The following is a 25615-nucleotide window of genomic DNA, read 5'->3' on the forward strand; positions in this document are numbered from 1 at the left end:
GGGACGGCTGATGAGCCCTTATCCTAGACCATCACTTGAATAACATGGACAGGGGAGTGCCAACTTCCCCAGAGGCCAAGCCTAGCAACATCTCATCCCCTTGTTTATTCTTGTGCCTCTTTTCCTACAGGAAAGGTTATATGAATACTGTACAAGGGTTAATAAAAAAATACATATGCTCTCTTTGAAGAAGAATGCACAAATGCAGGGCCAGCCAGGGCGAGTTCCTGGATGGGAAGGTTGCCGCGCCTCTGTGAGCCGGAGACCCGCCTTCAGGAGTGCTGGCTGCTGATGAGTCCCCGGAGCTGCTTGGCCACAGTGTCAATCAGCTTCTGCTTGTCACGCTCATTCTTCCGAAACTGTGCAAACATGTTGTTCTTGCGGCTAGTGTCCTTCATCCTAAACAGAGAGAGGAAGACAGCAAAGAGTTTAGGAGACATCGGTGGGAGGAGAGCCGGCAGGAGGTAGGGATGGCGGAGCACGTCCCACCCCCTCCTCAGAGGAAGCTGGTCTGCAGGCGCCCAGAACCTTCCGAGGTAGTCACCTTTAGGAAGTGGTCAGGACCCAGCTTTGGAAGGACCAGACCTCTTACCCCACATTCACCCCCCAATTCATCCCTTTCTTTCTCCATGTGTACACCTGTTACTCGTGTCAAGGACATGTCGAAGGGGATGTCCTGAAGAGCTGCCCTCATTGCTACTCTGACTCCCCGGGAACCTGCAGGACAGAGCGGAACCACCTCCTGAGGCTCCAAGGCTGTAAATCTTTACAGAAGCAGCCTGTCACATGTTTCTCCCATGAAGTGACTGGTAGGTTTGAACTGCTGACCTTTTAGTTAGCAGTCAATCCCTTAACCGCTGTGTTAACAGGGAGGGTTAACATTTAATACCAAATGAATTTGCTAATATAGGAAACTCTGCTGCAACCTCCTGTTGTCAGGTGTTGCCGGGCCGAGTACGACTCACAGTGACCTTACAAATGATGGCTCGGAACGCTGCCCTATCCTGTGCCATCCTCACCATCTCTGACATGCTGGAAACCACTGTTACAGTTGCTGTGCCAATCCATTTCATTAAGGGTATTCCTCTTTTATGCTGACCCTCGACTTTCGGTGCCAGTATTTGAAAGGAAAGTAAAAAAAGGCCCACAAACTCTTAACTGGCAACTCCAAGAGAATAGAATAACCCAAAGCCAAAGTGTATTTCTGACTTCACTCAAGCTTGTTATTCTATGCTAGCTCTAATATAATGGTGGGCTCCATGGTCTTCTCTCCTTGTTTCAGGGCAAGGGCCTTAAACCTCTTTTCATGTTTCAGGGAAAGGGCAGTGTGGAGGCTATCAGGGATAGTGCAGAGAGAAGCAAAGTCCAGTGAGTTCTCTTTGCAGAACCAGGGCTTTAGGGAAAAGAAACTGCTGAGTTCTCCATGGTCCATATCCTCAAACCTCTGGCCTTTCTCCGAGTCATGCTATATAGTCCAGAAATGACAGGCTCTGAAAATACATACTGTGGGGAGTTCTGGCCAATGGCTATGGCAGATGGAAAGCCCTAAATGGGCCCCAAATAAAGTCCAAGCCAGGCCAGGATTGCCACAGAGCCCCCTAAATCTGACTAAAACAACGTGTCCCCCAGTCTGAATAAGAGCTGTGAGCTCTCAGCAGGAATTAGAGCTTACTGGATTCTGTTGCCCGTCATATCTCTTAGCAACGAAACTCTGGTGTGGCCTCTGCGTACTAGACTAGGGCACTGCTAGTTCCAGGGTCGGAAGAGTAACGCCGAGACATGTTCCTCTCTAGGATGGGGGCTGGCAGGCCTTTGCCCCCACTCCTCAGAGCACAGCCAGCACCACGGGCTGCATGGAGACAAGCTAAATGGTTGAAGACAGGGACTTGGCACTGGGTGAACCACTTCTCGGTTCCTCAGCTGCCCCCGGCTCACTGCTTTCTGTGGGGCAGCCCCTCTGAAAAGGAGCAGATTCGAGATTAGCTGATGGAAAGGCCGGAGACTTCCCTGAGCCATCCACAGCCAGGTGCCAAGGAGGAAGGAGGCCTGTGAGCGTCACAGCTGTACTGTTCTGGGGATGGTGACTGCCACAGACTAACTGGACTCTCCCTGCCCAAAGGTCAGGGCCTTTTAATCTGACATTCCTCATGAAGCAAATGCAAAAGATTGGCTACGAGGTACCCAAGTCCTCAGGCTGACGCTGTGCGTGAAGGGAAAAGGGGGAGGCAGGGGCCACTGGGAAGGAGGCAATGGGTCCTCAGAGCTGAGAGGATGACTTTGGTCCTTTACTCACCAACTACTTATGACGTGGGCCATGCTTTAGACCCAGTGTCCGACAGGAGGAGTGCCTTTCGCTTGTTGGGTATACTAGAAATCTAAGTAAGAATACCACAAACACACACCAAAAAAAGAAACGAGAAGGGGAAGGAAGAAACAGTTAAGCCCTGAGTTGCTAACTGAAAGATTGGTGGTTCTCGCCCACCAGCTGCTCCGTGAGAGAAAGATGTTCCGTCTGCATCTGTAAAACACTGCCAGGCTGGAAAGCTAGTGAGGTGGTTCTATTCTAGGAACAGGCAGGGAGAGCTGAGGTTCAGCTCTTCTAGAAGCAGCTCCTGTGGTGGGGTGAGAAGAAGGTATTCTCTGAGACTGCAGTTTCTTTGCTTAAATTTTTAGGAAAGCCTAGAGTTGGGAGTAAGCACTACACAGAAACCCCAGGAGGCCGAGGGTTGATAGTTTTCACCACCCGTATGTTCTGTTAAGGTCGGGAGCCTGACTTGGGCTCGGACCACTTCTCAATGATATAAGGGCCTCAGCAGGTGATTTGGAGTCTCCACAGCTCTGCTTGCTAAGAAGAGCCTGCTGGGAAAGGAAAGACTGCAGGGGAGGGAAGCAGGAACGAGTCAGGTATATGGGTGGATTCCTCTGAGGCTGGGAGAGGGGTTTTCAATGATTTAGGTGGCCTGTAGTCCTCTGAAAAAAGCTTTTAAATATTGTGGATGGCTAAAGTTAAGCTCCGGGATGCGAGAGAGAGGCCTTTTAGCCTACTGTGGATCTAAAGGAACAGAGATTCTCAGGAACAGGGGAGCAAAGAACTATGGACAGAGGCAACTGACTGAAGGAAACAAACCTCATTTCAACACATGAGGAATATGACCGTGTAAGTGCCAACTCAAAGGCCAAACGTTCTCCAATTAACCCTTGGGCTGAACTGGCGCCGACAGAAGAATCTTACCAGGGTCCTCAGGACTAGTGTAGAGGACACTGCTGGGAAGCGCCAGCTCCATTCTGCCAGGGCTCAATTCCAGGCTGTGTTCAGACGAGAATCCCGAGGATCCCAGGGACTGAAGTGGGAACAACCCTTTAACTGGCACTGACGGAGAAAACTTCCTGCCACCACTCCCAGCCCCAAAGGAATTGGCAAGTCAAGGGTCACTCTGAGGACTAAGGATCAAGGAGCCAGCCAGCTAGCTGGCACCAGGCTGATTTAGTGGATTAATATGACAGGGCAGGACAGCTCATAGGAGAGGAGTTTAGAATAGTCATTAGTGTCTGAGAGGAAACTGGAAGGACTTGCCCCAAAGTGGTGGAAAAGGCCCAAGTGAATAAAGTACTTACTCTCTAGATATCCTAGGGATGAAGGTCATTGGGAGCAAGAACCATGAGAGACAAATGAAAACGGAGGCATCAGTATCCACCTTGGTTAGGAGGAAGTTGCACTCTGGGCTTTTCTTACTTCTTAGCACAAACGCACACACTGATCTTGCTCTTGTCTGCACCCTGTGTCCTGGCCTTGAGCTTCTATCTCATTACATAGTACGTAACAAGAGGAGGACGTATATCCCTGAGCTTATTCTCGGGCCTATAACCTTTACTCTGCCCTCAGATTTGTGCCTGTCGTCCCAGGATGCTGATGCCCCATTGGCCATCCACGTGAACCTGCAATACTGCCCAGATCAGGGAACTCAGGAGACCTTGGCTAGGTCCTGAACATTTTCGGGGGCCTTCCTGGAGCTAGTCTTGTGAGCACAGTCAAAGCTTCTGTGTGTAACCTACTGTGAAAAAACACTCCCATTTCCCAATTTCGTGGGATCTTGGTCTCTGGCCTGCCAGATCTTGACTAATTTAATTAAAGCCAGAGCGTGGCCACAATGCAGAGTGGACTCTACCATGTGGCTGACAGACTGGAAGATGCTCAACAGCTGGCTAACGCAAAGCCAGCACAGTCACAGCATCTCTGCTTCAGAAAGGCCACTGCTTCCCGGTAGGCAACTAAGGCATTTGCCTAAAGCAAGAATTTCTTGGGACAGAAATCACTGGACTTGATACTCACTTCTCAAGCAAAGTCAGAGCTGTCACTGGGTTTACCCGGAGGTATCTGCAGTTGGGCTGACCATAGTCAGCAAGGTAGGTTGACCAATCCCACTGGATGAAGAGGTCCAAAAGCTGTAAAACATCCAAGCACGACCACAGGGGTTAATCAGGCAGATACAACAAACCAGGGCCCCACAAACCCTAATCACCCTTTATCCATAGCAAACAGTGCTTTTAAAGAGCTCTGGTGGTACAGTGGTTAAATGCTTGGCTGCTGAATGTTGGGACCCACATCTGTTCATGTGGCAGTCAGCTCCAGCAAAGACCAACCACCTTGGAAATCCCACCGGGTAATTCTACTCTGTCCTCTATGATTGTGAGGAGCACAAATCAACTCTATGGCTCCCAAGGAGAAGAGCACATTTAAAAATGAAACAAAAATATAGTAAGGATAGCTACAGAGTATATACAATGAAGAAAATGAGTAATTATTAGAAGGAAGAATCATCTCTATCACATGCACAATAGTGTTGCTAGTTAGTTCTCAAGGGTAGACTCATAAAGAAACACTGGACTAAATCAAAGGATAAGAGTATTACACGTTAACCAATTCATCAGTACTCATTTAATTAATACTCATTGAAAGTCTTCCATGTGCCAAACCCCATTCTAGGAGTTCAGAGTCAACAACGAGCAAATAAAGGTGCATCCAGTTTAGTGTTTGTGTGTGTGTGACACACACACACACACACACACTCTCTCTCTCTCACATGAGCTTTAAAGTTAAAAAGTCCAACTTTGTCCAGTTACTTAGTTAATGCAAACACATACTCATGCCTGTGGACAAACAGGACTACAGATAACACAGAAATATTGAACCTGGCAGACATTTATAGAAACCTTAAAAGAGGAAATATGCATCAGATCTATATGGACACAAGTTAAACAAGGGTCATGGTAGGTCAGATTGGGAGGAAGGCTCATGATTGAGGATGCAGAATCCATGATTTAGGGTATAAGAATTAAAGAGGATTGTATGATTGCATAACATTCAGTCAGTCATTGCCACTGAGTCAGAACCCACTCACATTGGGATTCCAAACCTGGGAATCACAGGAGAGGAGACTGTCCATCTTTCTTCCATGGAGTTGATGATGGCTTTGAACCACCAGACAGGTGTGGTCTTTGGGTTAGGAGTGCAAATCTTTACTGACTAAGCCATTGAACTAGATGTGCTTTTATAAGAATTTAGAGTTTTCTGAAAAAGTTGATTAATGAAACTATGGGATGATTCTGACTTAGAGAAACGAAGTAAATTCTGTCAAAGGCTTTCCTTCTCAGTTACAGTTTTAACCTCAGGCATAACAAATACTCAATGCATTTAAGTTAAAAAATACTGTGTGCATTTCAACAGTGGTTTGGTAAAAGAGAAATCTTGGCACCCCTTGAAAGCTTCTGGGGTGGGGGAGTCCCAGACTCATCTCAATATATCGAGGGGCCTCTAATCACTTTTCTAACTTTCTGACTAGAAATGCCTCCTCCCCCTTCTAAGAGATGATGGCTATGCCTCTGTATAGAAGTAAACGGCAAGGCCAAGAGTGTGGGCTCTGAGCACACTGCCATGCCCAACTGTCCATCCTCCTAGAATATTTTAAGGAACTTCCTCAAGCGGGATGGGGATTGGCAAAAGGCCTTACTCCCTGGGTAAAGATAGGAAAGTTAACAGGTCAGAAAAGCAGGGAGGGAAAGAGGTACACAGACATAGTGTTTGGCTGGGCCTCCTCTCAGGCCTCTCTGAGGCCACGTCTATTCTTACAGGACATGGCACAGGGCTTCTGGTACATTTTCTTTGGCTGCTGTAGGCTTCACAGAACACACCTTTAGAAGAAATTTTCCTGACTTCCTACACTTACTTTAGCAGCTCTATCCTCAACGGCCACGCAAGGTCTGCTCCTGGAGAGGACCACACATACTCTTTTTCCAAAGTTCTTTCAAGACTGTGTTTGCAAATCTGATTATGTTGTTTCTCCAAATCTTAGGGGGCGGGGGGTGGGCGGGGGAGCTATTATAAAGAATAGTGTTTTCTCAATTAAATCTCACCCCTCCCCAATAAAAAAACACCAACCAACCAACCAACTTTGAAATGTCCACTACAGAGTTAACAAAAGTCAATGAATAACAAATAGAACTAAAAACAAGGAAGCTTGCTTTCTTGAAAGACAACAAATATAACTTAAAAATGGTGGATCCTGCTTTCTTGAAATATTTTAGGCCTAATTTTCCAGATATGGATATATATGTGCATGGAATAATTAAAACCACCTTCCTTGTTAATGAATTCCTAATTTCTGTAATGGAGTTAATGGTCGAAGTACTTTCTGGTTTATTGCAGAGAATACCAGGTCTTCCTGGTCAAGGAGACCTGGGTGAATCATTAATGGAGTAGGGAAGGCTGGTTGTGGTTTAGCTCTGTTAAACGTTGCCGCAAATGATGGATATAGTGGGGAAAAATGTGTTTCTAAGCACGGTTGTCAATTTAAAAGTGTGCAGCAACATGTTAAAAAACTTCTACATTTATCTTCCTGTCAAAGCTCCCAATGCCAATGTTGAGTCCATGAGCTCTGGGGTAAAACACTACTAGTTTATCCTATTCCAGGTATGGAAAAGAAATTGTTGAGCTCAATCAACCAAGATGAGTCTCAAGATCACATTCATGTCTGGGTTGCTTTGCATGGTCCTTTAGGATGGTTTATAAGGTTGACAGTTCAAATCCACCAGCTTCTCTGTAGAAGAAAAATGAGCACACTGTTCCATTGAGCTTTACAGCCTTGGAGACCCAGTGGAAAGCTGCCCTGAACCACCATCCTCTCCAGAGCTGTGGAGTGGGGGTGGTTTCTTTTTTATACCTAGTCCTAATTAGCTCAGGAAACCCCATGGAGGAGTTCTATAGGGTGTCAGGAGTTGGAACAGGCAAATGTCACACAACAACGTCTTGCTCTGAAGAGATGGGTATAGAATAGTCTGGAGGTACTTAACAAATGTATCTGTTTGGGGCATGCTGTTTTTGTGTTAGGTGCCCTCAAGGCGTCTATGACTTGTAGCGACCCTGTGAGGAGCAGGTCTGAGCCCTGTCTGATCCTCTGCCATTCTTATCATCTCTTTATATCTCATTTCACTGCCGAAGCCACGGTACCAATCTATCTCACTGACAGTCTTCCTCTCTCTTGCTGGCCCTTCTCTGCCTTTGCAAGCATGATGTCCCTCCTAACAACAGACCTAAAGGGCTATGAAGCTTCACCAGCCCTGCCTCTGGCTGCACTTTTCAGATACCCGTTGGCTCTTTTGACATTCCATGGGACACGCAGCACTCTTCTCCAATCACACAGCAGTGTTAGGATAGCTGCTGCTGTTGGTAGATGTCATGAGTCAAGTTGCCTTTAACTCAACAAGACTGATAAACAACTGACCCAAGTTGTTCGCTGTCCTGTGCCTCCTCATCGCTGATATACATAAGGCCACCACTCCATCTTGTTGAGGATTTTCCTCTTTCCCTGACTTTCTACTTTTCCAAGCATGGTGTCTTTTTCCGAAGATAAGAGGCCATAAAATCCAACAAGCCTATTTATGATTCCCAGACTAGTTTTTTAAAAGTTATTATGATTTGAGTCAAAGTTTACAGAGAAAATTGGTTTTCCATTCAACAATGTACACACACAGTCTGTGCATTTATTGCAGTCTCCACACTGTAATGGTGCCCTTCCCATTCCCCCCTGGTTTCCTGTTTCCTTTCACCCTTCTTTCCAGCCTCCTAAGCTTCATTCTGGAGTGAATGTTGCTCGTAAGGTCCAGTAGGCCCAGCATTCTTAGGCACATACCCCTCTCTGCCATTTCTGATCCCCGATACTGCCAGACTGTGCTTTGTAAAGGTCAATTACCTCTCAGCTACCACGAAGGTCTCCATATACAAGAATCTTGTTAGATCTCAATGTTCTCTTCTTCCAAAAATGTGACACTTGTTAATCACAAATTATATTCCTTTATATTTTTTCAACCTTTCATTTGGATATGATTTCAAATGCATCAACAAGGATGCAAAAACAGTATAAAGCAGCACCATCCTCCCTCTGCCCAGATCCATCCATTACCAATATTTTATTCCAACTGTTTGATCATTTACACTCTCTCCTTCTCTCCACTGCACATACACATACATAAACACACACACAAGCTGATTTCTTTTATGATTAATTTCAGGGTAAATTGGATATATCATAGTAATTTATTTCTCAGAACTTCAGTGTTGCCATAAATTAAGGATATTTTCAGATATAACCAGGATACAGTTACCAATTTTAGTATATTTAAAATTTCTACTATATGTAGGGAGCTCTGGTGGCCTAGTGGCAAGAAGCTGCACTGCAATACCACAGGCATATGGTTCAAGTCCACCAGCTGCCCCATAGAAGGATGGGCAATCTCCTCCTGTGTAATTAACTGCCTCTAAAAAGCAGCTGGAACATGAGCTATGGGCTGGTTCCAACTCCACAGCCCACAACAACAATTATATGTATGCTAGTTGTGTAGACTGACCAATTATGTCTTTCCTAACCCCCTGCTCGCCTTTTTTCTACACTTTGGTACATGGTAGAGTCTAGGATCAGGTTAGTCTCTTTATTTCTTTTAATTCAGGGATTGCTCCCCCATCTTTCTTATACAATGGAGACATTCTTAAATAGTGTGGATCTTTCAGCTTTCCCAGGTTGTAAGACTGAAGGAAAGGAGACTATGCACCTTGCTCCTTGGAGTGGCTGGTGGATTTAAATGGCTGATCTTTTAGTTGAAGCACCAGAGATCATTTGATGTTAGCCTGGAGGCTTCTCTTCTTGTGTCAAGGTTGCATTATCCAGATCAGGTGATGGAAAACTACAGCTTTACTGTTTGTAAATAAAGTTTTATCGGAACACAGTCAAACATGTCAGTTAGCATACTGTCCATGTTGCTTTTATGCTGTAAGGGCAGGGTTAAATGGTCATGACAAATAATATACAGCCTCTCTCACTGTCATCACGACTCTCTCAATGTCTCTCATGACCAACTCCTGACTGTGAGGTTTCTGAGGCTGTAACTGTTTGAGATTAGACTGCTCATCTTCCTCCCTTGGAGCCGCTGGTGGATCTGAACCAAGAGGCCTGGTCTCTGGGTCGTGGTTGTGTCCCACTGAGTCAGAACCAACACATAGCCGACCCTCCGGTGGGTTTTCAGAGGCAGGAGGAGGCCACAGAGGAGGAGGCTGTCCTCCTTTCTCCCGTGGAATGCCTGCCCACTAAGCCACCAGAACTCCCACCAGATAGCCTGGTTTGTTGCCTAAAGTAATACCACCTGTTTGGTTTTTACATTACATTTTTAGTTGTACATCAAGTAAATAGCAAACTGAGTTATAACTAATACTTTTGTAAGTATTAGCTTATATTTTAAATGAAAAGCAGATATTTCTGATATTACTTTCATATTTCCCTGACGACATGGCTCAAATGTAAAAATTATTGGTGAATTATCTGAAGAAAAAAAAAGCCTCCAAATGAAAATGATTTTTAAAAGACATTTTGAAGATATTCCATAGTAATTAAAACTTATTTTAAAAGCTTAAAATGCAACTGCCCAAATATTTAAAATATTTTATTACAAAAAAGAATTTCAAATAATACAGGAAAAAAGAATATTAAAGTAAAAATACAGAATAAAGTAAAATTAATTTCCAAACAAAACTTCCAAATATAACTGTTTATTGCTTCTGTGACAATGGCAATTGATTCCACTGCTAATCCTGACACCAACTGCATAATAACAGCACTCCATCCTGTGACCCTACCCAGATCTCAGGTGGTGGATGTTTACCTCTAGATCCAGGACAGTATGTTCTGAAATGTAAGATGTATTAATATCTTGTAAGAAAAAGAAAAGAAAATGATGCCTGACAAACTGGTTCAAAAATGCCACAGTCATTTTAAAAAACAAAAAGCCTCTGGAGCCATTCTACTTTGTACCTGTGGGGTCACCAACAGCTAAAACAGATGTGACAGCAACAGACAACAACACATCTATCACACACTGTCTCCACTGCTTGGGATAGGATATTTTCTCTCCCTTTTTGGTAAAAATGAAAAAAGAGGCTGAGTCTCATACGTGGAAATGGGAGCTCCAGAGGCAGAGGAGGCTGTAAGACGAGAGGTACATCAAACGTCTACAAAGCCAGACGGGGACTCCGGGCACTGCACAGGCTCTGGAGCTAATGGGGTGACTCTGAATGATCTAGATCCCTCTCCATTAGGAGAGCCCTCCAACAACTGCCATCCTAGGCCAGCTCTGAAACATCCCAGCAAAGGCGAATGTCCTCTTCTACATCTGGCTGCGGGAGGACAGGGAAAGAGGCAGGGGAGTGGTGAGGATGCCTGTGGAAGCCTCACTTTCCCTCCAACCTTGTTGCCAGGCAGACGGCGACTTCAGTAAGCCCTTTCTCAAAGGCCAACTACTCATCCGCAGCTTCCCCTGGATAGAAACGTCATCTTGAGAAATACTTACTTGCCTCATAAATGGAGGTTTATAGGTTTGCTGTCTAAACTTTTCACCTCTAAGACAATCCTGGGAGAAAGTAATGCAAAGACAGGCTTAAGGCTCTTCCACTGTCACCAGCTGGCGTCTACGGGAAGCATCTAAAATAAAATGTGCCAACAGCAAGCATGCTTGCAAGTCAGAGACCTTGTTACAAGGTCACTTCGAATATGGCAGCGCCTATGCTGCTACAGAAAGCAGGAGGAAACGTCGCACAGTGGGTGGTAATCATCATATTGTACATACAAGGTCAAGAGCAGGATGGCAGGTTCCTGCATGGACTGAGTGAGATGCCCCTTATTGGACAGAGGAAGGCAGACAGATACAGATTTGGGGATGGAAGTGATGTCACAAAAACATGATGAGAGAAGAAGGGTCTTACTATCTTCAGCACATTGTACTTGGTTAAAGGTTCCTATTGTTGTCAGGTGCTGTCGAGTACAACTCATAGTGACCTTAGGGACAACAGATCTGGATCCTGTCCTATCCTGCGCCATCCTCACAATCTCTGACACACTTGAGCCCACTGCTGCTGTCACTGTGTCAGTCCATCTCACTGAAAGTGTTCCTCTCTTTCACTGACCCTCCACCTTTCCAAGAATGATGTCTTTTTCCAAGGGTAAGTAAAAGAAATACTATACTACTGAGTTGTGAAATAAACTACCTTTCCTCCCTGACCAAAATAAATAAATGGTTTTAAAACACCTTTACAGAGAAACCATGGATTGAAGAGACTATTGACAATGTGAAGGTAAGCAAATATCAAAAGTATGGCAGAGCCCACAAGCCCTTTATCTTCCACATGATATAGGAAAAACAATGGTAAACTAGATTGTCTTTGGTAATAAAATAGCCTCTCAGGTTTTAAGCTATCAAAAAGGTCCATAACTGTCCATTACAAACCTTGCTTTAATCTAGGTACCTACTGCACCTTGAAATAGTAGTTAATATTTCATCTAAGGATATATACACATGCAAACACATATAAGCTATGACAATGACTGTAATGGGTAAAAGCATGCGTGCGTGCACGTGTGTGTGTGTGTGTAATATTCTTTCATAATTATTAAATACCTAATGTTATTGTCTTCACAATTACTTGTTATGCATCAGAAAGCTGGACAGTGTCTAAGGATGATAGGAGAATTGATGCTTTTGAGCTGTGGCACTGGAGTATTGAGTATACCATGGAATACTAGGAGAACAAACAGATTAGTTCTAGAGAGGGTGAAACCAGGCTGCTGCCTGGAGTCAAGGATTCTGAAGCTCTGTCTGACATACTTTGGGTATGTTGCAAGGAGGGACCAGTCCTTGGAGAGGGACATTATGCTTGGGAGAGTGGAGGGACAGTGCAGGAGACGAAGATCTTCGTTGAGACAGACTGACTCAGTGACTGGGCTAATTGGGCTGTGTGAGTCAGAGACAGTATGTTTGGCACAGGATAGAGAGCAGGGTTCAGAGCTGTTGTACATAGGGTCCCTATGAGTTGCAAGCAACACAACAGCACATAACAACACTAATGTATTAAATAACACACATGGATACATTAGGAGTGTGTATTAACTGAACAGTAAAAGGTAAAAGGAAAAAAAAGGTTAGAGATACTGGTTTACAATAATTTAGTCTCTCACAACTGCAAAAATACTTTCTTGCCTTATACATAGTCATTGTTGCTACATACAGTTGGGTCAGAACTAACTCACAGCTGACTGTCCAGTAAGTTTCCAGAGGCTGTAAATTGCAGGAGAGGAAACTAGCCATCTTTCCTTCATGAAGAAGCTACTGGACTCAAACCACTTGTCTTTGGGTTGGCAGTGCAACTCCTTACCCATTGGGCCACTAGACCTCTCTTGCCTTATACGAGTCATTATAAATTATAGCCCATGTGTCTAACAGTACTGCTAAGGTATCTAGCTCACACTCAGCAATGAAGGTTAGCGAGGCAGGGAATGTCCTCCTGCCCTGGACAAATTTAGAACAAGCCAGAATCTATACAATCTGGGGATTATGCTGGGAGCTGGCTGAAAGGCTGAGCACTATACAAATAACATCTCACACGATCAATAATATCTGCATCTAAAATCCAAGATTGTCCATTTGGGTTTGAAAGGCTGGCGAATGAGTGGATTTCAATACTAGTTTGTCAAAGCACAATCTGTTCTCCCTCTTGTTCCCCTCGTCCTCTCCTTCCCACTGCGACTGAGTTGGACATGGAGACTCACAGCTGACCCTCCAGTGCGGGTTTTTGGAGGCTGTAAACTTCAAGGAAGAAAGTGCTCACCTTTCTTCTGTGGAGCCACAGATGGATTTGAACCACCAGAGAGTAGTTACCTTGGGTTTGCAGTGCAACTTTCTACAGACTACACCACCAGAGCTCCCTAAAACTAATCACTAGATTACTAAATAGGTATTATAAAAGAAATAATTCACAATTACTAAGGGGTTTCTTTTGTTTTCTTCCATGTTCTCAAAATATTAAGTTCTTCATCCCCAAAATTGCTTTAAATAAGTGTTACTTTTCAGAAAGAACATAATTTTAGTCCTAAAAAAGTTTGTACATGTGCTGTTCCTCTTTTTAAGTTTCTTTGTGTCCATCCAATTGTATTTTCTTAATTATATTGTATGTGTTCTTTTGATGAGTCACCTCAGGTCCATTTTGTAGTATAAAAACAAATTTTATAACAAGTGCTAACAAGCATGGTATCTACTCTCAAGAGTCAAATGAGAGCCTAAGTAATGAATATTGCAGAGTTCAGGGCAAGGACAAATCAGTAAGGCCAAGGAAGCTCCGAGTCAACACAAAGATGCTCTGTGAAAATGAAGAGAAACAGATAAACAGAAATGATAGAAGGGATTTCAGTCTGAGATAACCGGAACCTAAGGTGCAGTGACAGAAATAGCTGCGAGGTGTTCAAGGGAAAACGAACTTTCTTGAACACTTACTGTAAGATACATATTAGGCAAGGTTCAACACCACATTTCACTTAATCCTTAGGAAAAGCAACATCATAAGAGGCAGGCATTTCCATTTTATGTATGAAGGAAGGAATGCCTTAACTGTTAACAATAATGGACATGCAGGAACGTATTCAGTAAGTGACGAAGTCAGGATTGGAACCCAGTCAGGAAGTGACTCTCCAGCTTTGGCCTTCTCTCCTTTGTCCTTCCAGGCCTCCCTCAAGGACCAAGTATGCTTCTTGGTTGAAAGTCCAGGTGGCTTAACAAGAAAAGAGTAGTGGAAATGCTCAAGAGGCGAGCGAACCTGTCGACAGCACTGACTGGCACAACAAGAATTTTTGTCTGTGTTTTACATACCATGGGGAGTAACGGCATTTTAGTTACTAATTTAGTTACTAATTTTACTAGTTTACTTGTTGCCTTTAGGTGCTGTTCAGTCAGCTAAGACTCAGAGTAATCCTATGACCAAGAGGCCTTGTCTTGTGCTATTCTCATAATCTCCACCATACTCACGCACACTGCTGCAGTCACTGTGTCAATCTGTCTGAATGGACATCTTCCTCCCTTTCACTGTCCTACTACTACTCTGCCTTGTATGATGTCTCTTTCTAAGAAAAAAAAGACTTCTCAGAACTCTTAGAGGGCAAGACGAAGACAGAGTGGCAAAACTGGCATCTGGCAAATGCTGAAACAGATATTCTTAAAATACTGGTTCAACATTTAATTAAAGACAAACCCCTTCAAGCCCAAACCATACAGATCATAAGAGACAAAGTGAGACCAAGCTTAGAAGCCCTGACCCTTCTAAGCTTGGTCTGAAAAGGCTGACGAATGCAGCTAGAAATACACAAGGCAGGGGAGGCTAAATGATGAATGAGACTTTCTAAAGATTAATCTCTGTGTGCATCTAGAAATTATTCCAACCGGATGAAAAGAAAACCTACTGACTGGGAAAAAACTGGCAATACCATCTAAGACAAGGGTCTCCTAACAAAAGTTTATAGGACTTCCACAAGAAAAAGACCAATAACCCAATTACAAAATGGGCAAAAGACAAGGAAAGGCTTTTTACAGAGGAAGATATTTGTATGGCCAATAGACACGTGAAGAAATGCTCCAAATCACTGGCAAGAAGAGAGATGTAAATCAAACCCACAATGAGATACCATCTTACCCCAGTAGCAGTGGCAAAGTTTAACAGGAAAGCAAGCTATAAATGCTGGAGAAGTGAGAACCCTCATAGACTGCTGGTGTGCTGTAAACTTGTACAACCACTCTAGAAGGTAGTTTGAAATTCCCTCAAAAAGCTGAACATAGAAACTCCATATGACCCAGCTATTCCAGTGCTTGGAACAGACTCCAAGAAATTTAGAACTGAGACACAAATGGAGATTTATACACCAATGTTCACAGCAGCATTAGTCACCATCGCAAACACATGGAAACAGCCAAAATGTCCAACCACAATTCAATGAATTGAGAAATTGTGGTACATTTACACAATGGAATACTATGCAACATGCAGGAGCAACAAATTAAAAAATTACTACCTAACTTGGGAGGGACTGGAGAGGATTATGCTGAGTGAACTAACTCAGTTTCATAAGGACAAATACTCTCTAAGATCATTATTGTAGAAGAAAGATAACTACTAAAACATATATGAGTATCCAAGGGGGAAGGGTAGGAGCAGAGGAGTAAGGATGAGCAGGGGAGTAATCACAGGGTCACACAATTTGGTTGGTGGAGAAAGGCTGTTGTTGTCATGTGCCCTCAAATTGCTTGTGACTCACAGAAGTGACTCATAGCAACCCTACGTACAGCAGCTCTGAACCCTGCTCTGTCCTGAGCCAACCTTATCATCTCTGACACACCTACCCCCATTTCCCCAGTCACTGAGTCAATCCATCTCTTCGAGAATCTTCCTCTCTTGTGTCGTCCCTTTACCCTCCCAAGCATGATGTCCCTCTCCAAGGACTGGTTCCTCCTTGGTGGAGGGAGAGGGTAAAGGAAATGGGAAAGATCCATCAGGGATCTGGAAAGAGAGGGTAATCGTGGGCATAATAAAATGTTGATTAATTTTATAAAATATAATGAATGGGAATAATTACATAAAACACAATGTGAATGAAGGACAGTGTGAAACACAATGTATATGAACTTTGTATACAATCCAATATAAAATAAAAATGTATTTAATTTTAAAAAATAAAAATATAAAGACAAACACCAAACTAAATTCACTGTAGTAGAGTCATTCAGACTCCAATCTCAATCCTCCAATGGACTACAGCGGTTGAGAGCTTATTTGGGGAAAGCTGTCCCTTTCTCCTGCAGAGCAGAGCTGACGGACTGAAGAGCTGATCTTTTGGTTAGCAGTGTAACACACATGCACCAATCCACGAGGGTTCTTTATTTAAAGACAAGGCGTTCAAATTCAGATGCTATTAGAACACCGTTCCAATCACTCCTTAGAACATCAGAGTACCACCCTGACACAGCTTGGAAGGCAGATAGGACACAGGGCAGACCAAAGAGCTCACTACTGGTAGTACTACAGGATAATCCTCTTCTATTTTCACGGCCTATTTCCTCATACTTTCATGAGGATATACTGGGTTAATTACAGTCATTAACAATCTTCCTTCCACCAGCCAAGCTGACATGCCTGTCCCAGAAGGCAGAAATATCGCCAGTAGGAAGACAAAATTACTCAAGTCCCAGTCGATGTTTTCAAGACTGCCTAAGATACCATGCCTTCTGATGAGCAAAAACAAAAACCTTCCATAGGATAGACAGCTCCCAAATTAACTTCTAGGTCCAAGGAGTCTATATCCAGGGCCTGCTGACTCCAAGCAGGATTTCTCTGGTAGATGGGTCCATTTTTGGAAAGAACTGTTCACAGCAGATCAAGTCCCGTCATTGAAACATTCACTGAGAACCCAACAACTGACACCTTGGTGACACACATTTTAAACAGATGTTGCTTTTAGTCTGAATGCCGAGCGTGACTTCCAGTGACGTGTTCAAGACTGTGGCCTTTTGAAAGCACTTTGCCCTGCCTGTCTCTGGAAGTATCACTGGGTGGATCTGAACTGCCAAACTTTTGACTAGTAATTGATCACTTAACTGTTTGTGCCACTCAGGAACTCCTTTAACATAGATTATCTAATTCTCTACTACAATTCTGTGAGATAGGTATTAGTTGTCCATGTTAAAGACTGTAAATGAGGGCAGTTTTAATATTTGCCCAAATTAACAAAGTTAAGTAATTCATAGAGCTTGGATGTAAATTGCCATCTCTTCCACTCCACACTTTAAGGTCTCTATTATTGCAAGTTATTTCTCACAGAGAAGGAATGACAGATCTCAGGTCTCCAGTGCTCACCATGAACGTTCTAATTCCAGGCAAAGGCAGATTAACCAATCAGTATGCCCAATACCTGCCTTTTGCTTAAACTCAACCACATGTCTCGTGTCTCTACAACTCAACAGGGAACAACAACGGAGTCAAATTATGACAAATCTGGGCTGCAGAACCTAGAAAGGTTAAACTAGGGGCCATATTTAAACCTGTATAGGAAGATGTGACAAAAGGAATAAGTTAGTTGCCTGATTTTTGTAATCTTTACTCATGAACTAGAATTTTAAAGCTAGCAAGAACATCCAGAAGGGCAAAGCAAATATTGTTGGATTCCAGTAAGCAACAAAATTCACTACGGTAACCACATGCACAGAGAGCAGAGCTACAAAGTTAAGCATCAGACTAAATGAAGAGAGAAGTGTCTCACCAAAAATTTCTAGGCAGCAATGCTAAGCCATCTATCTACCAAGAGTGACAGGAAATTAAATTTAGATTTTTCAAGATTATCAGGGGACTGACCTTGAGGGTAAGCCTGTTGTTGTTATGTGCCATTGAGTCCCTTGTGACTCACAGCGACCCTATGTACAAGAGCCCGAAACCCTACTCTATCCTGTGCCAACCTCACTGTCTCCGGCATACCTACCACCATTACCCCAGTCACTAAATCAATCCATCTCATCGAAGGTTTTCCTCTCCTGCGCCGTCCCTCCACTCTCCCAAACATGATGCCCCTCTCCTTGCAACATGCCCAAAGTACGGTAAACTTACCACATGCTTTTACTAAGCAATACACTCAGGCCAGTAGGTAAGTCTTTGGGAAAAATTTTAGCCAAGCCCAAGAGGCACAGTTTGCTGAGGACTACTCAGAGGGGTGTGTGTGTGTGTGTGTGTGTAAGTGGCTGGGAGATCAGTGATATGGAGAGAGATGTCTGACTTTGCTCTCTGTGAATTTTTATATATAGAGGGAAAGGCTGCCCTGAGGCCTATGGGCTGATCAAAGATAGTACTAGTTCAAAACAACAACCAAGTCTGAGAAATTGTCTAAATTCTAGGACAAACAGCCTCCTCCCCAAGTCCTTCCTTGTCCCCTACCCCCATGAGCATGACTCTTCCTTTTCTATCAAAACATCTTTCTAAAATTGTTCTCATGCTAAAAACTTCCACAAAAATATTTCTCACAAGTCTTCTGTAAGGGTTTAACATTCATTTATGGATCATCCCCTGCCCCCTTCAATTCTGCCTGGCATTAAAAACACAAAACAGAAAACCAAAACTCATCAAAAAACTCACAAACAAAATCCACCAAACAACCTGAACCCCACACCTTTCTGTTTGTTCCATGTATCTGTCTCGGTTAGAAAAAGACCTTTAGTTCTTATGCTTTCGGTTGCTGGCTGATAAGGCGTTTCTTTTGTTTGCGAAGAGTTTTCAGATCCTGGAGAGAAGACATAATGGGATATTGAGAGTCTTGTGACTCTGAACTGCTTTGAAAGTCACCTTTGCTGATGAGCAGATAATATCCAATGTCCCTTCAGGTTCTCCAATGTCAGATCTGGAGAAAATCTTATCCGGAAGTATAAGGGAGAGTAGCTCTTATCACTGAGCAGAAATGAAGCTACTAAAATGGTAGATTGGAGGAGTTATAGGGAATAGCACCTCCTTTCATCTGACAGGAGAAAACTGAGGTCCATCTTTTGCTTTTCAAAGAGAGGAACGAACTGGGGGAAAGAGAGGGTAGAGAAAAAAGTGCAACAATGAATGAATGGAAACCCAAAATCTCTGTAAATGTTCATTAAAATTAATAAAATAAAATAAAAAAGTTTCACTTTCCTAACATGAAATACCACCACCACAGCTGGTGCTAGGACATGAGCTCCTGCCTTCTAGTCCAGCTTGTATTTATTTTTAAAGCACAAGGCCCAATTTAATCAGTCACTTCAGAGCTAAAATCTTAAATCTTAAAAAGCTTAAATCTTCAGAGCAGATATCGATCAAATGCCTAGAGAGGTGAAGGAGGAGAGGGAAAGAAAGTTTTTGTTGCTGTTTAGTTTAAAAATTACAAACCAAACAAAACCATAGAAGTATAAAAGAGAACACACAATCCATTTGCCTCTAAGCCCGAGTGAACAAATGTAAACAATTCACCTCATTGACTTCAGATCCTCTTTTGTTTTAAAGGAACGAAACAGTATAAATAAAGGTAAAATCCCTCTCCCTTCCTAGGAAGATCCCTTCTCCTTCCTAGGAGACTAGTGTCGTGATTTTGTCATGTTTGCATGCTTTTACTGCACACATAATACATGGTAATATGTTTTCATTTACATATATTATTGTACATAGCGTTCTAAAACTTGCTTTGTTCATTCAGTATGTTTTTAAGATATATTCTTGCTGAATTATTTAAACATAGTTCATTTCATTTCTAAGTACTACCCTCCACTATGGTGTTTGAAAGCAAAAGTACAATCTTGAGCATATCTCACCTGAATTTAGACATCATTTCAAGAACAGATTTGATGTACTGAACACTAACGACTTAAGAGGGAAAGATTTGTGGGGTAAAATCACCAAAATAGATGAAGAAAGCAAAATGTCGTTTAAAAATAGCAAAGAAATAAAGATCAAAAAGAGTATCTGAAATGACTCTGAAACTTAGTCTTGAATGCAGAGTAGCTAGAGTAAATGGGAAAAATTTATGAAGAGTTGAGCGGAAATTTTTAAAGGGTGGCTCCAGGAGCCAAATTAAAGTGTTATGATCAGCTACACAATGTCCCGGAATTAGAAACCCAAAAGGGACGAACATGCTCAGCATTTCTCAAGCTAAAAATACTTAAGAAAGAAAAAAAAAACCCAGGTCTTGAGTTCAACAATGAAGATTCAAAGCATGGAACGATGCAGGAAGCATCAAAAGAAGATGGTCACTGTACCAAAAGGTACTGGTTACTGCTCAATCATTTTGACCTTGTTCTTGCTGTAGTTGTGCTGTTGATTCGAGTACAACTCATGGCAACCCCATACACAAAATATCTGAACCCTGCTCTATCCCGCGCCAGGCCTGACCCACAAGAGCCCATTGCAGCTGTCACCACGTCCATCCATCCACCTTGTCGAGGGTTTCTCTCCTTTGCCAACCCTCCACTCTTCCCATCATCATGTCCTTCTCCTAGAAACATAAAGTGAGTGAGATGAAGCTTCATCATCCTTGCCTCCAAAGAGCACTCTGGCTGCACCCTCTCCAAGACAACACACCCACAGGATATTCAATGCTCTTCTCCAATACCACAGCTCAAAGGCATCAATTCTTCTTCTGTCATTCTTACGCACCATTCCAGCTCTCAAATGCATAGCAAGTGATCAGAAAGATCATTCAAAATTGGATGGAACAGTACATAGACTGGGAACTGCCAGGAGTTCAAGTAGGATTTAGAAGAGGCCATGGCACCAGGGATATCACTGCTGTTGTCAGATGGATCCCGGCTTAAAGTAAGGAATACCAGAAGAATGCCTACTTGGGCTTTATTGACTATACAAAGGCATCTGACTGTGTGTATCATAACAAGCTGTGGCTGATATTGAGAATAATGGAAATTCCAGAGCACTTAACTGTGCTTATGTGGAACCTATATCCGGACCAGGAGGCTGTTGTGAGAACAGAGCAGGGGAACACTGCATGGTTTAAAACTGAAAAGAGTGTGTCAGGGCTGTATTCTCTCTCCACACCTATTCAATCTGTATGCTCGACAAATGATCTGAGAAGCTGTACTCTATGAAGAGGAGTGTGGCATCAGGATTGGAGGAGACTCATCAATAATCTGAGTTATGCAGCTGACACAACCTGGCTTGCTCAAAGTGAGGAGGAGGTGAAGTACTTGTTGCAGAAGATCAATCATTTGAGGAGACAGCAAATTATCATGAACCAATGATACGGAAAGAAAAAGTCCAAACTGCACTTGGCAAAAAAACAAGAGCACAAATGGATGAAATACTGACAGAGATGTTTACACAAATGGATGCTAGATGAGTCTACTTGTCTTTTCTAAGAGATTTGGAAGACAGCTGCATGGACAACTGACTGATGAGATTTCTATCTGTATCCATTCCAAAGAAAGGTGCTCCAATGGCATGCAGTAACTACTGAACAATATCATAATACAACATACAAATAATTTTTTCCTGAAGATAACTAGCAAATGGTTGCAGCAGTAAACTGACAAGAAACTGTAGAGATTGATCCAGATTTAGAACAGAAAGTATAATACCGTTGTTATTGCTGATGGCATATGGATCTTGGCTGAAAGCAGGGAATACCAGAAAGATACTTTACCTATGCAAAGGCATTGTACTGTGTGGATCATAACAAATTATGATCAATAATGTGAAGAATGGGAATTCCAGACACCTAATTGTGCTAAAGAAGAATGCATCTATAGACCAAGGGGCAGTCTGCTGAAGGAGACACTGAATGGTTTAAAACCAGGGAAGGGCTGCTTCAGTGTTATACCTTCTCATCATACTTCTTCAATCTGTATACTGAGCAAACAATTTGAGAAAGTGGATTATGTAACACAGAACATGGTATCAGCATTAGAGGAAGACTCGTTAACCACCTACATTATGTAATGACATTATTTTGCATGCTGAAAAAGACTTGAAGTATTCACTGATGTATATCAAAGTCTTCAATATCACTTCAATAAGAAAATGAAAATTTTCACAACTAGATCAATAAACAATTTATCATGATAAATGGAGAAAAGATTGAATGAAGGTAACAAAGGGGCGTACCTTTTCTCCTTATTGAAAATGAATGCCTTCACACCTTTTCAATTTACATGCGGAATAGATAATTAGACAGATTGAACTTTATGAGGAAAAATACGGCATCATAACTGGAAGACTCATCAACAACCTGTGTTATGCAGATGACACAGCCCTGCTTGCTGAGACTGAGGAGGACCCGAGGCGCTTGCTGCAGAAGGTCAAGGTCACAGTCTTAAATATGGACTGCATTACAACATCAAGATAAAAGTCCTCAGTGCTGGACAAACAGGCAACATCATGATAGATGGAGAAGAGACTGAAATTGTCAATCATTTCATCTTTCTTGGATACACAATCAATACCCTTGGTACGAGCAGTAAGGAAATCAGGAGACATATTGCACTGGGCAAGCCACTGTGAGGAACCTCACCAAAGTGCTGAGGAACTATAATGTTAGTTTGAAGACTAAGATGCATCAGATTCAGGCTTTGGTCTTTTAAATAACTTGCTAGACATCTGAGAGCTGGACAATGAATATGGATTACAGAAGAAAAATTGGTGCCTTTGAGTTGTAGTGCTAGAGAAGAGTACTGAATATCCTATAAACTGTCAAAAGAACAAACAGGTCTTTGGAAAAATACCATCAGAATGCTCCTTAGAGACAAGGATGGTAAAGCTCTGTCTCACCTATCTGGGGTATGTTGCTAGGAGAGGCTGTTTCTTGTAAAGCGATATCATGCTTGTAAAGGTGGAGGACCAATGCAAGAGAGGAACATCCTGTGGAGTTTGTCTCTCAATATGGTTTTTCTAGTTGTTGTTGTTTTTATGTGCCATTGAGTTGCTTGCGACTCATAGCTACCCTATGTACAACATCCCTAAACTCTGCTCTGTCCTGTGCTAATCGGAACATTTCCAATACACCCATCCCGATTACCCCAATCACTGAATCAATCAACTTCATAGAGGGCCTTCCCCTTCTGCACTGTCCCTCCACCTTTTCAAGCATGATGTCCCTCTCCAAGGACCTGTCCCTCCTTGCAACATGTCCAAAGCATGTTAGACGGAGGCTTAGAATCCTTGTCTCCAAGGAGCAGCCTGGTTTAACCCTTTCCAGGATGAATTTGTGTTTTCCTGGCAGTCCATGGTACCCTCAATACTCTTCTCCAGAACCACAGCTCAAAGGCATCAATTCTCCTTCTGTACTCCTTAGTTATTGTCCAACTCTCTGATGCATAACAAGTGATAGCAAAGACCATAGCCTGTATCAGACGCATCTTAGTCTCCAGAGAGACACGATTGCTCTTCAAGAAAGTTGTGCTGCAGTCCCAAAGGCATGTGGTTTGAATACACCAGCTGCTCCATGGTAGAAGGAGCAATATCCTCCCAGGAGCTTACTGACTCTGAAAACCCACTGGCGGGTATAATATGAGTAGGTTCTGACTCAATGGTATACAACAACAACAGGGCGGATGACTATGTGGAGGGGCAGGGCTGGGCCAGTGAGGGGTGTTGGCCTATCCACAAAGGGATTAACTAGTCTCACAAGGGAACAGGCTGGTCTCAACAATCTACAAGAGGATTAGCTAGTCTCACCATAAATTGAACAGCTCTAGCTACAGAGAAGAGTCCAGAAGAGCTGGAATTCTTCACCTTGCTTCTCTTCTTCACCAGAGAAGGGAGACTCCCCAAACCTAGTGAAATGCAGGACATGACTCAGGATGGCAGTAGCAGTGACAGCTGAACTGGAGAAGTGGATGGGAGAGAGGACTTTGTGAGGGAAGCCAATACTGGGATATTGAGAACATGGGAACATTTACAGCCATGAGGCTGAGGTGCCTGCATGCACATTTTGGGAGCTGTCTTGACTGTATTTTGTTATTAATCTGAAGTATAACCTTTTAACTCCCCCAATATGGTTCTGCATGTTCTTTGATCACATCGAATTTTAGACGCAGTTAAGCAGTAAAACTGGTATTCAGATGAGTATAAAGAGGCCTGGGAGCATGGGGACATGTCTGATCTCACTGGAGCTGGTTTTGTGTTATTGATGATGTGGGCAGGGACAGTTTCCTCCTGTGAAGTTGGTCAAGGTCTGATTCGGTGCTCCCTACATGGCCCTTGCTCTTTTTACAGACCTTTAATGAGATGGATTGACACAGTGATTGCAGCAACAGGGTCAAGTGTATCAAAGATGGTGAGGATGGCACAGGATAGGAAAAGATTCAGATTTGTTGTTCACAGAATCACTATATTTTATTCAATGGTACATAACAACAGAAGAATCTGGAAAAATCTGCTGCAAAAAACTTCAATTAAGAGTTAAAAGGAAAAGATGCCACTTTGAGGATTAAAGTGCGCATAATCCAAGTCATGATATTTTCCACAGCTTCATGTGCGTGTGCATGGGAAAGCTGGACCGGAAGACTATAGAAGAAGACTGCTTTCAGACTGTGGTGTTGGTGAATAATAATGAATATACTTTTGACTGCCAGAAGAATAAATATCTGTCTTGGAAGAAATAACTGCAATGTTGTTAAAAGCAAAGGATGATGTGATTTCTCCTTACATATTTTCGACATGTTATCAGGAAGAATCAGTCCCTGTAGAAGGACATCATGATGTGTAAAGTAGCAGAAGGAATGTCCTTAGTGAGATGAATTAACACAGTGGGTGAAAAAAAAAATAGACTCAACATGCAAATCACTAAGAGAATAACTAGGCCTGAGCAATGCTTTGTTATATGGTACACAAGGTTGCTGTATGTCAGAAGTGACTTGAGGGCATCTCTCTTCCATCCAGTGGCTTCAACCCTGGAAGGCTGACTAGAACTGCTCTTCAGGAATTCCACAGAGACAAATATCTAGATCTTTTCTTTACTATAACTGCTGGGTTTGAACTATTAGTATTCGGTAGATAAATGTTGCTGTGCCACTTTCTCCACTGCAAAAATACTATTAGATATACTATAGTGTATCAGTTCAATCACAGATAGAGATTTGCACAACTGTGTTTCTAATGCTTAGGGGAATGCAGAAACTGTTCCCAGGATGGTGAGAAAAGATTATCAGCCTTTTTACCAACATGCATAAGTGAAATGATGTAAAAATGTGAGGTTACTTAGTGGGCTAACTTATGTACCTCTGGCATTTTATACTACAGCAGGTGGCACAGAAGAAACTTGGGTGACTATTCTAGACCCAGATGTTTCAGGAGAAAAAAAAGAAGAAAACCACCTGTCCTCAGGAAAGAACACACAGAAGGGGAGAGCGTCAGAGTGAGCCGAGGTCACTAAGCTTACTGTGACAAAAATGAAGAGAAATTAAAAAAAAATGTTTCTTTTCTGAGTAGTAATGCCAGGAAGTTGCATCCCCACTTTAGAGCCTTGGGAATTAATCAGGAAGTCTCACAGGATTTTCAAAGGTAAGAAGGTTGAGCTGAGATGGTAGAGAGAGAAAAGCCCTATTTCCATAATTACTACTCTGGATTCCAAGCTCACATTTTCCACGGATGGATCATCTACTCTGACTCCTCCAAGAAACATTTCAAAAACCAAAACCAGCTGCCATCAGATCAATTCCGACTCCCAGCGATCCTAAACACAGAGTTCCCAGT

At 42.8% G+C, this 25615-nt stretch overlaps 1 protein-coding gene across 1 annotated transcript in view; it reads right to left on the reverse strand.

Annotated features, from left to right (window-relative positions):
• Positions 1-252: 252 nt before the first annotated feature.
• Positions 253-25615, reverse strand: part of EXOC6B (exocyst complex component 6B) — a 534006-nt gene continuing 508643 nt past the window's right edge. Inside the window, exons 21-22 of the mRNA XM_006880883.1 lie at positions 4331-4443; positions 253-399 (exon numbers count right to left, since the gene is read on the reverse strand). Coding sequence (XP_006880945.1) covers positions 273-399; positions 4331-4443 — 240 coding nt within the window. The 3' untranslated portion in view covers positions 253-272. The remainder of the gene's footprint in view (positions 400-4330; positions 4444-25615) is intronic.

Source organism: Elephantulus edwardii, unplaced genomic scaffold (assembly GCF_000299155.1).
Source record: "Elephantulus edwardii isolate Elephantulus edwardi_28Jun2011 unplaced genomic scaffold, EleEdw1.0 scaffold00011, whole genome shotgun sequence".
In the NCBI taxonomy this organism is placed as follows: Eukaryota; Metazoa; Chordata; class Mammalia; order Macroscelidea; family Macroscelididae; genus Elephantulus; species Elephantulus edwardii.